Below are 15,200 nucleotides of genomic sequence, written 5' to 3'. Positions count from 1 at the left end.
TTCTTCTTTTGATATAAAGGGAAGATGATATGATACACCATTTCGATGCAACTAACTAAGAAGGGGGTAAAACTTTGCCCTCGCTTTTTGGCGCCTGCGCTGTAGCCTTTTTGTATCATGAGAGTGCGCAATGTTATCAATATGTCCTGATACCGAGGGTTGCCGACCCCTGTTTATTACGTCGAAAAGGTCCTTTCAAAAGACAGTCCACGGGTATAAATTTATATGGCTTCAAACAATACGAACTAAATTTGGTGGACTGATAACTTTCAAGCCCAATCTATCGGCTTTGGATTCACATACCAATCAATGCTCCGTCTTTACCCTATAGAGAGCTTTTAGATGGGATAGTAGTACGTCACACCCTCCCAAGTCTTATCGCTGTTCTAGTAGCCATACTGGGTGATCTGCTTTAAATCCACAATATGGCAGCGTAAATTATGTCACGAGACTCAGCTCCTCCTCCAACTGAAAGCTCTCTATACCAAGAAGACGACACTACGACCCTCCTTGAAAAGGGTCTAAGATCCCTTGGTGGCTCAGTAAGGGAGATTATTGTACAAAATAAAGAGAGGGCCCAGGACGGTAGCTTCCTTGAGAAGTTATGTAATCGACATTTTGTTATATTTCGAAAATATTAGGTGCGTTTTTGAGCGAATATTCTGACATTTCATTCTCACTTGAATGCTAAACATTGGATCCATAGTTTTATAAATATCTAGAAATAAACTTCTTGATTCTATCTTTAACCCGCGAATTCCCCAGTGAAGTAATATATTCAAATTTTTCAAAATCATATTAAAAACATCATAAAAATCTTACTTCGTATCCCAGTTTCTTCAAGAATTGTCGCAATAACGGTGGTTCGTCTCCAAAAAATCTATTATTGAAAAAGAAAGAAACAACGGATTAAAATAATGAAATCATAGCGTGTTCTAAACTTCACACAATTTATTTATTTCAAGACTGGATACTACCAGAAGTATATAATACTTCTCTTCGAGAGAAGTGTACCAGCACAAAGCGGGGGTACCTAATTGTAACATGATTCTTCCCAACATCATTTTACATTTGATATAGCAAGGTTACTAAACCGAGTCACACACGTGATAAATAATTCCCTCATTATTACTCAATTTGCGCTTAACTATTTGCCAAGGCGCATGCGCTTCTGGATTTTTGTCCCACGTCAAAACAATCAAGGTTTGTGGGTTGATTTCTGAGGATTTAGAACCAAACAGTTATAGAATTCACCCCACGGTGCGATGCCCATCTGAAGTTTGATGAGCGGGAGAGCAAACAAAAAGGTGCATGAGTCTGGGAAGAATCATGTTACATGACTGAAGTATTAAGAGGATACAGAGTGTCATCCTTCTTCTATTATCCCCTTCTGCTAAAACTTAAAATAAAATCTAAAATCTAGTGGCATGTTCCAGCGTCAGAAAATTTCGCCAAAAAAAGTGTCGAAAAAAAAAACAATGTTGACAAATTGTTATTGCTAAAACGTTTGTGGCCCCAGTAGAAAAGCAATATAAAATATTTTCTGAAATTCTGGGAAACGTGTCGGTTGGTGCCAGATTGAATAAAAGAAAGTTAGGAGGAGAAATAAAAATGTCAAGTTAAAGTGACGATCAAATTGAATTTAAGTTTCTTGGCCAGCATGTTGGGAAAAGGCCCTACTGGGACATCAAACACGATCAAAATCAAAAGACTATTTTTGAGCCATAGGGAGCGAACATTATAGAAATTTATTACACAACGGTTGGAATCACGTTTTTTGAGTTATATAACGCTGGACCACCAATAAATATATTATTTACAAACTTTTATCTTTGTGTTGACCGACATAGCTTTGTCGTTAGTCGGTCAAATGCTACTAAAGGTTTTTCTTCATAGATTTCATGAAGTTTTCTAGGGACACATTGACATGATTCTTTAACTCCTTTGAATTATATCATAATTTCATAAGGTATGTTCCATAAGTTTGTCACTGGTTACAAACTGGAGCTTGTCATGAAGTGACGTAAGTGAAACGTCATAGATTCTCGTAAAGCGACGCCTGGTGAGACGCTGTCAAAGGCTTAGTTCAGACTAAATATGAAGATGGACTGCAAAACCGAGTGTAGTAAATTCTGGCGTCGTTCTCCCTCGAACTAGCTCGAGCTGTAAGTCTCTAGCATTACGAAGCATAGACAGTGTCATACTTATGGAACATATATTTTAAACTTATGATTATATAGAGTCTGCGTTTGGAATATTGTATAATTTTTCATTTATACGCGATGGAACTATACACGTTGAGTAACTTGGAAAAATAAAGACAAAAAGGAGCTTAAAACATCAAGCGAGTCGTAGATTTTTCCAAAGAAATTTGTCCAGAACTTCAAATTAAATTAAAACTAAAGCTATCCAAAAACAAAAAAAAATTTGCATGGATTAACAGCGAGATCTAAGGGAATGACGTATGTCTTGTTCTATATCAACGTTGTAAATTGCAAAGCGTTTGAACAACGGTTTGAAGCAAAACGTTTGACTCATGAACACAACAATTTTTAACATACGAGAAAACAAAAATAACTTGAATACATAAGATTCAAAACTGAACGGAATAACACCAAAATTTAACCATCATCTTGTTTATCAACGGTGAAAATTAAAAAGCATTTGAAACCACGAAGCATTGACTTTCACTGCCGCAAAAATTTCCAAAAAAAAATACGATAAACCTTTGTGGCGTAACTGAGACACCTCAGCGTCAGTCAATCACGTTTGAACTTAACTTCGCGCCATTAAAAAAGGGATTATGTATTATCTAACCCTTGCATCGAGTATAAATTATATCGTGGCAACCTTTCAATGACAGGCTCAGGGGCCCCCATCGGAGGCAATCTTCATAAATCTGAGCTCCACGACTAAACTCCCATTAGTGTCACGACGCGTAAAGGGATAATAGCGTTTAATTTTGCACTACCACACTATTTTCCTAGTTATAAATACTTGAAAACACGCTAAAATTAAGCCTGCAATAAATTATTAATTTGACTATTTCGAAAGTAGTAAATAAAATAGGAAATCTGACTTTGTGATGGCATCATAACTGTGTCCCACCCAGCGTGAGAAATAAGGCGATGGCACAGGGAAAATTACCAGTTTAAAAATCGCCTGGTCCAGTTTAAAAATTAAAACGGAGGGGGGGGGGCAGTGGTCCACGGGGCCACTAAGAAAATTCAAGGGTCACCAGAGTCCAGACATGAACTCAAATATTTTAATTATTCACTTCTTTAGTTTAGCAGAGGACGTGCCCTGGTCAATGGTGATGGACCAGTTTTTTCATTCCAGGACAGAGGGGTAGCTGGCCTAAGGTCCAGATTTTAAAAAAATCCTTATTTCCCACCCTGGTCACACCCGCTTTAGGAAAAGATCTGTACCTCGTGACTAACGTTTGATGATTCATCTTGGACTATAGAAGCATTAGGTTCTATTAATTCGGGGTTAGAGAGGAGTGTGATGGAGTAGTAATGTTGGTGGGCCGTGTGCGGCAATGCAAGTCTCCCAGAGTACCTCGCGCATGCCCCTGCCTTGGTACGCAATTGCTAAGTGCTGCCGCGTAGCGCCATTAGGAAATATAAAAGCTATGGTTCTGACGAATTAGCTTCTATTTTATAAGACACAGGGGGCATTGTCGACGTTCTTGTACCGTACGACCCTACCAATACGCCACTGAGGATGCTGGGAGAACTTCGTTGCCGTTCCGTAGATGGCAGTACAGTGGCTATTTTATAGGCCTGGAGATTACTACTCCGTCTCACCACTCTCCTCCAAGCTATTAATAGTCCCGAGGCTCCATAGAGAGCTGAACAACAAGGCGACATCATAGCTTCGGGATGCAATTGAATAATTGATTTATATGCTACTATCCCTTTTGAAAGATCGTGCTAGAGCAATCCTGCCTATCCCTTCTCCCATCAGCGATATCTATATACTTTTTTTTGCTCTTTAAAAGTATATCTCGAGTATATATATATTTCTTTTCAAAAATTATTTTCTTTCTAGGGTTGATATAAAGTACTTTTCAAGAAATAAGTCTAGAGCATCGAATCCCGCTGGGAAGTTTGAAGAATTTATCAGACGCCTATTCTCCGTGGTCCAATTAACGCTTTTTTCGACTATATTTTTTAGCTCTTCACTAGAAGTGCAATAACTCGAAGATATAAAAGGAACAGACAAAATAAAGACCTTGCAACTAGCAGGGAGAATTATCATAGTGGAGTAGCAATCATACTCTATAGAGCTATCACAAGAGGGCCCTTCCCATGCATGGTCGTAACATTTACCCTTAGTACCTCGGTTTAAGGTAAGGGGTAAGCTTTAGGTCCTACCTGGTTATAGCAACAAGAACTACTATTTACACGTATACATGGCTAAGCTAGTAAAATATTTCCTCCGACAGGTGGCTGCATTCAATGATACCCAACCTTGAAAAGTATGCTGGGATTTTTAAACAGCTACGGATGGCCCCAACTATTCTAATCCAGTATCAAACTTTCCTTCTACAAGCTACGAGTATGGTCTCAGCCTGAATAACAACTGACGTCACCGACTGAGGAAAGATTATTAATTTTGCACTGAAGACCTCGCGATGGCTGTCTTGGATTTTAAAAATTGCTCTATATTTCATACTTTTAGTTGAACTTGAAACACTTCAGGTGTGTTTAAGATTTAGAAAGTTACCTCCCATTTTCGTAAACTTGTAACGATATGTAATGTCAGCCACTAACAAAGGCCTGCCAATAGCTTATGGTGGCGCCCATGATGTCGTGCCATCTCCCTAGCTATGGGTGAGAGTTATTACACGTGACAATAACTATGGATTTATCTACTTCCGCTCTCATCTATAGATTTGAGGATGGCCCGTTAACGTGCATTATAAATTATATCTGGAGCATTTCGGAAAAAGTTAGTGTCAGCTGGAGGTCCTTTAGAAACTTTTGAGGAATTCCAAGCCTGGAAAGGATGGAAAATACTATAGGAGAAAGGCGTATTTCTGTAGATAAGTTCACACTTTCTTAGGGTGCAATTTAGTATAAGGCATGATGCACTAAGGAGAAATGTGCTGAAGCGTTACCCTCTCTAACCACAAATTCATTAAAAAAAACATACATGATAGTATATTATAAATTAATCATTGTTACCCGCTGGGCCAATTTTTAGATACAGTTTGTTAATTTTGGGAAATTTTTTTAAGGGTTAAGGTGCACCGAGTGTAAAGAGTCAAGTTCATCAGCGTGGTGTTCATCATTTTTGTAAAGAGAAGAGTATTCAAAAACTAAAGGTTAGCGAAACCTGAAGGTATTTGAAAACTAAAGCAGATGACAGTTTCAAAACTCATGTGTCCAGTGACTCCCCCTTTGACTGGAAAATTTATAGGACATTGTCCTTTGGAGTGTGAAAAAAGTGTCGCATCTTCATAGTCAAGCCATCTAAACTTTGGAAAAGTTTATTGGTCAAAATTTCCAGTGACCCTCTTAGTTTTAAAAAAAATTATATGTCATTTGGAAAATTTCATTGGACAATGTCAACTTGTCAAGTGCCCTATGCTTATTTCCGGTCCTACTAGTGAATGGTGTAAAAGCTGAAAATGCGAGTGGTCATGTGGCTTGAGTTTTCTACAGCGTGTATAATAGAAACCAGCAAGAAGATACGGGAGGAAACTTCTGACACCTTAATTTGCTTAAAACGTGACGGTAAACTAGAGTCGGCGCGTAAACTAGCGCGTACACTTACTTGGTTAATTTTCTGACTCGACTAGGGTTGATCAGTTCCAGCATGTCGCCTCGGAAAACGTCCCAATCTTTGGATCTCCTTCGTCCAGAACGTGAAGCGGCTCCTCCTCCGCCCACTCGGCTACCCGGTCGGTGACCCATCTGTTTCAAGGCTTCTTGGGTCCAGTTGACGTCTCGTCGAATGGTCTCCAACTCCTGGAAGAGGACGTGTTGCGTCCTCATTTCGGACGAGACATGAGCTACGGAGCGTGCCAAAGTGACAACGTGAGATTCCAGTCGCTGAAGCCGTTTCGAGACCGAACTGTCAAAATTTAAAATTGACCGATAAGTTAACAAGATTTTAGCATTTTGTAGGCTTGCATGGGCTTTCAACCCCTTCAAAATGACATCGAGTTCTAGCGTCTTTTCGGAAAGTTTAATTTGGTAAGGATGTTCGGAAGTTCTTGACATATTTCCCGTTCAAAGTTTTATCGGATAAAGAGAGAGTGCGCGGTTTTGAAACCTTCGCATTTGCAATCAAGCTGTTTTGTGTACTTGAATGGGTTAACTTAATATTTTAGAGTGAACCCTTTTAGTGGCTATAGACCTTTTCGATGTAAAAAAGGTGGTAGGCAACCCTCAGTATCGGGACATACAAGGGCGTTGATACATTGCCGTTTCTGCGCACTCTCATGATACAAAAAGACAACAGCGCAGGCGCCAAAAAGCGAGATGGAAGGCAAAGTTTTACCTCCGTGTCTTTCCCTCTTAGCTACATCGAAATGGTCTATTTCAAAAACCCCATTCACGCCATACTTTAATTAATGAAGAAAGGATACAGTATCGTGTAAATTATAAAACGTTCCATTCCACCATCCCTTTAATACTTATAAATTATGTAAATACGTTCTTTGACATTTTTGTCCAAACCATTTCACAAAAAAAGGAAAAAAAGGTTTATTTCTCCATCTTCTTCACTTTAAACTCTTCTTTTTCTCCTCTCTCTAACTCTCTTCTTCCATTTTTTAAATTATGAAATTCGATTTTTACTTCAAAAGTAATTTTAGCAGGAGAGAGCTTAAGTTTTAGAAGAACGGGGTCTTTTACCATGGTGGATCTCTTTCAAGAAAGAAGCCATCTATAACGCAATTTTTCTTTCAAAGCATTTTCCAATTTAGACTTTCCTACCCAAACCAACTATGATCTAATAAAGTGAACTATTCGTTCACTATCTTTGAGGTAATAGATATTGAACTGGTCGAGAAGGAAATAGAGGGCGATGCCGCTCTTACGTAAGCCTGCTTACCTCATTCTATCCGCTATTAAACGCTGTTGCTTTTAATCCAGTGGACAAGCAATGGTATCGTACTTCCCCCAAAGAAAGGGAAAGCTAATTTTCCATAAGAGACGTTGCCATGAGAATTTTAAAATCCTTTCGAAGTGTCTTGAGAATTCGGGCAGGGACATTATATTTATCAAGAGGACCAGAAAAACAGAGAGAGAGCGTATAAACGAATGTATCATTTACTCCATCTCAACTCATTTCTCCCTGTTTTAAACAGTTCCTCGAAATCGAGTGTCCTTGATATACTAGAGATCTTTCGTTCTCCTCGCTCGCGATGCTGTTTAAGTTTTCCAATCCCGTATAATTCGTTTATTTGATCCATGATCTTGGAAAGCGCGCCGCTGTCCAACGAAGCTGTCTATTCCAATATTCTTAACCCTTGCTCTCCTATCTCTTTCTTCTTCATTTTAAAACCGGCTTTGCATAAAACTCTGCATATGCAAAAATCACTGGGGACTGAGGAAAAAGGACCAAAGACTTAAAGGAAGCTACTTCTCAATGCGTCATACGGTCACGAGAACGGATATGGTGCGGATGAACTGACAATTTGAAAGATATATTAGTTTAAGGAAATATCTAGCCTCTGTAGACGAAAGTCCGCTTCGCCACAAAACTTGATAGCTGTAATTTTAACATTTAAAATTACCCTATAGACATAATTTAATTTGGCTTAAACCATGAATTTAATCAAGACACTCCAATCAGAATGTAAGATAGTATAGACGTCAGACATGTATGACGAGTTATTTGGAAGACTGTTCTAGAATCTGGGCATTTAACATTTAAAGTTAGACCCTTCAATATTCATGAGTATATACGTGTAATACATGATGCAACTTAACCTCACTGTAAGATGTTGTCCTAAAGCCAGTTGGCAAGGCCAAGAAGCGATATCTAGTTTACTAGGGAGAAGGTATAAATTCGCCACATTTCTAGCATTATCTCCAGTCCAAACGTAGGTCCGGAGTTATTCCCCGCCTCTACATTTCAACCAGCATCTCATTGGTTCTTGAAAACTCACGTCAGCGCGACGCGAATGACGAAAATTACATATTTTCCGACTGAGGAAAGGCAAAATAGCCCCGGCCTCCTTTTACGTCCCCCCTTGTATTTTGAAAGGGGGACTGGGACTATGGCGCGCGAATACTTAGTCATCTTATACCTTCTCCCTAGTAAACTAGATATCGCTTCTTGGTAAGGCGCAGTTGGATAAGTAGAGTCTGGTGGCGAGATTTAAAGTTACTCCCTTCAATATTCATGAGTATATATGCATTAATTCATGCGGAAACTTAACCAATAAGACGTCGGCTTTTGCTAAGGATATAGATAGTTCACAAACATGGAGGATTCACACCATTTAAAACAGAAGCCCAGGCTACCTGGAGGTCAAAAGTAGACGGGTTTTTCTTCCCCAGGTATCCCGAACTCCTCAGACTGGTGTAAATGGTATGAATCCTTCATGTGTGTAACTTATCTATTACTATTGATTTGAAATATTTTACTTCAAGAAAGAAACATCTGATGCAAACGAAACGCAAGGTCGATAATAAATGCAAGACCTCTGGTGCGTGCAAGCTTCCTTCGGTCAAGACTCAAGAGGAGAAAATACACTCAAATATCTAACTGCACTCGAGAGTTTTGAAGTGTTCAATTTTGACTGGGAATTCAAACTCCAAAATCTATACCTCGCTAAAGATATTAAGTTTTAATGGACAAAGTCATATAGAGTTTCAGATTTTAATGAGAAAACCGAGGGAGAAAAGCAAGCTTCTCTTACTGATAATAAGACTAGGCTAGGCTTCTTGCTTGCCTTAAAATAACTAAAAGCTCCATTTATACCGTAAGTCTTTCGTTCCCACCTTAGTCTTAATTGGTTTCCCAAATTTAAAAGAATAAAATATTAGAATTTTGGTTGAAACGTGCTTCAGCATCACGTTTCTTAGTTTCTAACCAAATTTAGATGGTGGGGGGATAAGTTTTAGGAATTAATTATATTCCGTTATTAAGAATATTTACATATTTAACTTTCTTCGTGCAGTAGCTAGCGCAGAAGTGAAGAATAAAACGAATTTTAATTCAAACCTTGGCTCCCAACGCAAACAGAAAACAATTTTGAGGGTTGGCATAGAATTTTCAGATTCTTTCTCTCTAAGACATTTTTAGGCCAAATTTGTCAATCATCAGTTCTAGTACATGTTTCAAAACGTTAATTGTATTGTTCTAAGTTGGAATTTTCGTAAACTGCAGCAAATTATTATCCACAACAATTAAATTCCAGGACTTGCCCCTAACAACATTTCACCCATTTTAGAGTCCCTGCACTTTCAGGTATTTTCCCTGACCTGTTACAACCCTTTATTTAGCCGAAAACGTTCCAAGAAAGCGGGTGAATAAATTAAAATCGGATTAACTTACGCTTTGTTGTTGTATAGCGGTTTTAGGAAAGCCTCAAGTTGAAAATTAACTGGAGGTTTATTTTAAAATTCATATAAACTAGGCCTAACATGTGTTGTAAACCAAAATAATCTCATGGGTTTCACCTTATTTACTTGCTTCTCTTAAAACACAAGTGTTGGGAAAAGTCGGATAAACTGAACTATTAATACATCTTTTAGCTGGAAGTTGAAGACAACGGTGGTTGACAACTGATCATAACCAGTTGGATTATGGTAGCGAAGGGTCCCATCAAAATTATCATGGCAAATGGTACCAAGTGTCATTTAGGCTTTAGATTTTGTCATACTTTCTAGCCGGATACTTCAAATTTGAAATAATTTAATACATTGACAAAATCTGTACTTTGAGAAGTAAATGGGGACGATTTGGAATTTTTCTCCCCATTTACTTTACACAAAAGTTCATAGATTAAAATAAAAGTATCCTTTGTTCACAGTTCCCAGTCATATTAAATGAGAAGGAAACGACCCAACTCTCAAGCCCTACACGAGCCAACCAATCAGGGGAGGTCAAAGGTTTATAGAAAATAATACTCTATGGTGGCGATCCAAAGGTTAATTCTTCGTACTAGAGCTACCATCTGCCACTTCGGGAGCCTATTCACGTTTTCTCTACGCTACAGTCGTGAAGGTAATCATGGGCAGAGGGATCGACACTATTCTGAGAAGTAAAGGGGGAGCTTTTCTTATTACACGGCACGAGCAAGGTTCAATGAAGTACACTTTTGGTTTTAAAATATGAACTTTTACTATAATCAAGCCAAAATAAACACGATATAACTTAATAATAAACAACAGTTAAACTCCATCTATAATATACTAAAATTTGTATTTCTCTAAAAACCCCAAAGGTAATTTTTCCACAACCCATAGGTATATCGGAAAACAAAATCACTGCAACACTAGTTAGCAGTTTCAGAGCGAGCTTTTTCAAGAGCCTCTACAAGTTTTCCTATCTACCAACCAATCTTATCTTGAAGAAGAACAGCGTAGGAAAAACCAACCACATCTGTACTGTACAACCCAAAAATAAAACGATAGACCATAGCGGAAAGAATAAGGTTACGTATACACCGAAACTAATTACGATTGGCAATCTCTGCTGCTGGTATCGGGAATCCAGATCTTTTTGCGCCAATTTTTGCGGGGGCCCAGAACTATCAAGCAGTTCTAATCTTTTTCTTATAATTCGTTGGTAATGGTAAGAAGAGAAGGGAACTCGAACGGACCTCGTTACCGGATCAGGAAAAAAGATAGCGGAAATTCCACTAAAGGAAAGCTTTTAGAAGCTTAAGAAGAGAGAGAGAGGGAGCCAGTGAGTGCCGTTTAGGACATAAAGGAGTGTATCTATGTCCTACCTAATAGATTGTTATATTATCCTATTGATGTCAATTTTCTTCTCTTATCATTTCTAAAAGATAAGGGAAACCCGAAACTAATAGGTTTACACATAAGTTCATAAGATGTGTTCCATAAGTTTGTCACTGATTACAAACTGGAGCTTGTCATGAAGTGACGCAGGTCATAGATTCGAGGAAAAGGGACGCCTGGTGAATCGCTGTCAAAGGCTTAATACAGACTAAATAGGAAGATGGACTGCAAAACTAACCGAGTGTAGTCAATTCTTGCTTGACGTTCTCGAACTAGCTCGAGCTGTAAGTCTCTAGCATTACTTATGGAACATATCTTATAAACTTATGCAAATACCCATAAAGTGCTGTTTTTCCAGCACTGGTAGCCAGGCGGCGCTAGTATTGACTAGTCTACATTTTAGTATAGGGAATTGCACACCCTATAGAGCGTCGAATGTTTTTCAAGCACATACTTTATCCACAGACACTGATTTTAAACACAAGCTAAGGCTTCAAAATTAATTTCAAATTCTATTTTTACAAAGCGCTCGTTCAAAATCATCAAACTTCACCACGAAATTCAAAGGGAAAATGAATATTCCAAAGGCTGTCAAGAGCCCTTTCGGAGGGATGGAAAACGCCGATATGGATGCATTAAATATGCATATTAATACTGTATACAATATCTAGGAGCCCAAACGTTCCATATAAGACCTAAGATAAGCAGCCATATCTTGCGCTTCCACGAGGTCATACCTGTACATTTAAGCGTAAGCAAGCGGGAAAATACCTTCTAGAACCCCCAATTCTGCCCATAGTCCGCAGCTTTGAAACGTACACATTGGTACCTACAAATATGTTCTAGCGGGTAAACATCATTTCCTCAAGTACAGATAGCCCAGCCAAAAATTTAAATTTCTGATAGGAAAAATAGGATTTTTTCCCGTAATTATAGGATTTTATGGAAGAAAAAATGTGTTTTTATAGGAAAATATAGGTATAAAAATGCTCATATATAATATTATTTTGGCATAAACTATGTAGAAAAATCTCAAAAATATAAAAAATAAATAAAAAATTGGATTTTAGTTTGAAAAGATGAACTTAATTGAAATATAATATATAAAAAATCCTGAGCTACTTGATCTCGATAAAAGAGCTAAATTTTGACAAATTTGATGCTAAACTGCACGAAAACTTAAATTTAGGATATTATAGGACCTTTCATTAAATTAAAGCATAATATAGGACAGGTTCAAAAATATAGGATTTTATAGGACCGCTGGGCTCCCTGCAAGTATAGCTTTCCGAACTAACTCTGTGAAAGAGGGCCATGTTTTCTTTAGCAAAGTTGAAGACCATTTCTCTTAACTTCATGGCTAATTTTCTTTCAGAGCTACTTGAACTATCCCTTGACAGTTTCGTATATATCCAGCGTCAAATAACTATATCTATATCTATGAGAGTATAAAGATGTTTTTACTTACTTGGACTTGGATTCCCTGTTGGCGGCGCTGGTAGCGGACCTTCTTTTATCTCCGTGATGATGATGGTGAGGGGTTCCACCCCCTTTGGGACCTCGAGGGTCCCTGAATCGAGGCGGACGTCCTTTAGCAGCAGCAGCGGCGAGATTCAACGGCGAAAAGGATCCCTGATTTCCCCGTTGACCTCGCGACGACCTCTGGCCGTAATCATCCGCCGATGAAACTGACATGTTGCGTCGACGTGGCCGTTGCGAGCGAACGCCCAACATCTTCAAGATCTGATTAAAAAGAAAAGCGGAACGTCAAGGGACGGAGAAAAATATATAGATGACGTCAAAATATTGGAACATTTTTTTTTTTTTGGTTTGTTTTTCCTTCAAGGATTATGCCTTATCATAAGAAAGAAACACTGTTGCCAATAAAGTAGGTCAATATTGGATAGTATTTTTCGTTCATTGACCAATTGACGTGCATGGTCAGTTCAACTGGGATCTGATAATTTGGAACGTTGCCATGAAAACCAAGTAGTGGGAATTGCCTTAGAGTCAACAGAAAGTTCTTCCTTCTAAATTGCATTACACTTTTAATTAAATTCTAGCCTTTAAGTCAATATAACATTTTCCCTTTCGAATCCCGTTATTCATTTCATTAAACTACTCCTTTTGTTTTGCTTTTTTCGAAATGGAATTGACACATAACTGCACCAAGAATTGTCCCGATTGACACATGTCACACACAAAAAAAAAAATACGATAACCGTATTGATTTTAATCAATTGCTATTTAAAGATGCAAATGACTTATACCAGAAGGGGATAATATACTTTAGTTGTGTAACATGATTCTTCTCAGGCTCATGCACCTTTTTGTTTGTTCTCCTGTTCGGGTACTCGCGCAAAGTGCAACGCTCAGTGATATAGATTATTCGCGAGGTAAAATTCTGGTCAAAACAGAAGGGGATAATAGAAGAAGGATGACACTCTGTATCCTCTTAATGCTTTAGTTATGTAACATGATTCTTCCCAGGCTCGTGCACCTTTTTGTTTGTTCTCCCGCTCATCAAACTAAGTTCACAAGGGTGAATAACTGTTTGGTACTAAATCCTCAGTAATCAACCCACAAACCTTGATTGTCTTGACGTGGGACAAAAATCCACAACCGCACGCGCCTTGGCAAATAGTTAAGTAGCGCTAATAGAGAAATGATGAGGGAACTATTTATCGCGTATGTGATTCGGTTTAGTAACCTTGCTATAATAAATTTAAAGGGATGTTGGGAAGAATCATGTTACAATTACCCCGCTTTGTGATACACTTCTCTCGAAGAGAAGCATTATATACTTCTGTATATGGCCAAAACCTATAGACCTACGTCTGTTATACGTTTCTACGCTAAAACTGTTTAATATTGAACAAAATCTATAATGTATCGACATATTATATTCAAATGAGAATTTTCAATTATTTCAAAAACGTATATTCGCTAAGCCTAAATCCCTAAAAGAACACAACCTTCGAAATTGAGAATTATGGGCTTTATCCATTATTAAATAAAGTTTCGTTCAAAGTTTGCTTGAAGTTGGTGTCTGGAGTGTCAATACAATCCGGCGCGCGTGTTGAGAATTTCCTAAAGGTATACGTGTCAAAAACAGGTAGACCACCAAAAACCAAACAGAGGAAAGTTTTAAAACAAAAGTGGGATGTGAATCTACTAGGCTAGACCTTGATGAAAATAAATTAGGACTATTCATTACATGACACCCACAGGTATTCATATGACGAACAGAATCGAGTTCATTGGTAGCAATTGCTCTAATCAGTTTAATCAGTAAGGACATATAGAAGGAGGCTCCAAGAGACGGTACATTTCTGCACATGCACAATCAGCGCAACAGAGAAAAAGAAAGTCAGAGAGAAAATTCGTTTACAACCACACTGTTCTAACCGTCTTTCCCTGTTTATCATTTTGAATTTCCTTCTTAACAGATCACGTGACGTCTGGCTCCTTCGCCTTGCGCCGAGGTAGGTGCGCGTGAGATACAGAAACAACTGTGCCGTTCAAGTTACCTTCCCTCTTTGACTTTCCTTTCTCTACTTCCTCCATGATCTAATACACAACAGCCTAGAATTGCCAATAAGAACCAATTTTGCACGAAAATAGTCCTCAACTTTTGTAGATTTCGGTATATTTCTCCTTATTAATAAAGCAAATGTCAGCTCCTGTCGTACCCGTAACATCTTGGCATATTTTCCTGCACATAATTTTTACCTTGCCAAAGGCAGGAGCCAATCAGAACTCGTCTATAAGGGCGGAGCTAAAATTAGCCTTTGTTAAGTTTAGAAGGCCAGATAACTCCACCCCTCGATTATGGGAGCATCTAGCGGCATTTGTTTAAACTAAACTACAGCCCAGACTTGCTGACTCTTCGTAAGTACTAAAGTCTTACTTAACTGGCGTGTTTAATCAAAATTTCAAATAAAGAGGTAAATAAACTTGATAAATTATTTCCTTGGTAAATTTTAACTAATCGAGAAAACGGGAAATTTCCTCATTTAATTCCTCCACGAATAGAAACTCTCGAAAATGTTTTGGAAAAGGAGTGCTGTAGAGTAAAAGAGAGAATAACTTTTGAAGGTCCAAGCGAGTTACTTCAATTTCGAGGCTCATTACACCACGCGCGCGCGAGGCAAAGCTATAGGCGAGTCCGCGACGTAAAAGGCGTTTTATTTTGCTTGGCGATGAAGTTTTGGGTCAAGAGAGAGAATCACGAGAGTGGTTGGAATGGAGAGAGAGAGAGGGTTA

General features: G+C 38.3%; 1 protein-coding gene across 1 annotated transcript in view; it reads right to left on the bottom strand.

Annotated features, from left to right (window-relative positions):
• LOC149610424 (uncharacterized) overlaps positions 1 to 15,200 on the bottom strand; it is a 110,720-nt gene that overhangs the window by 863 nt on the left and 94,657 nt on the right. The window contains exons 13-15 of the mRNA XM_089858946.1: positions 12,403 to 12,677; positions 5,785 to 6,084; positions 823 to 880 (exon numbers count right to left, since the gene is read on the bottom strand). Of these exons, the coding sequence (XP_089715072.1) occupies positions 823 to 880; positions 5,785 to 6,084; positions 12,403 to 12,677 (633 nt within the window). The remainder of the gene's footprint in view (positions 1 to 822; positions 881 to 5,784; positions 6,085 to 12,402; positions 12,678 to 15,200) is intronic.

Source organism: Phalangium opilio, unplaced genomic scaffold, assembly GCF_054372755.1.
Source record: "Phalangium opilio isolate 3A_F unplaced genomic scaffold, DU_Popi_V2 ptg000329l_1, whole genome shotgun sequence".
NCBI classification, from domain to species: Eukaryota; Metazoa; Arthropoda; class Arachnida; order Opiliones; family Phalangiidae; genus Phalangium; species Phalangium opilio.
This window is presented reverse-complemented; position numbering and strand designations above follow the sequence as displayed.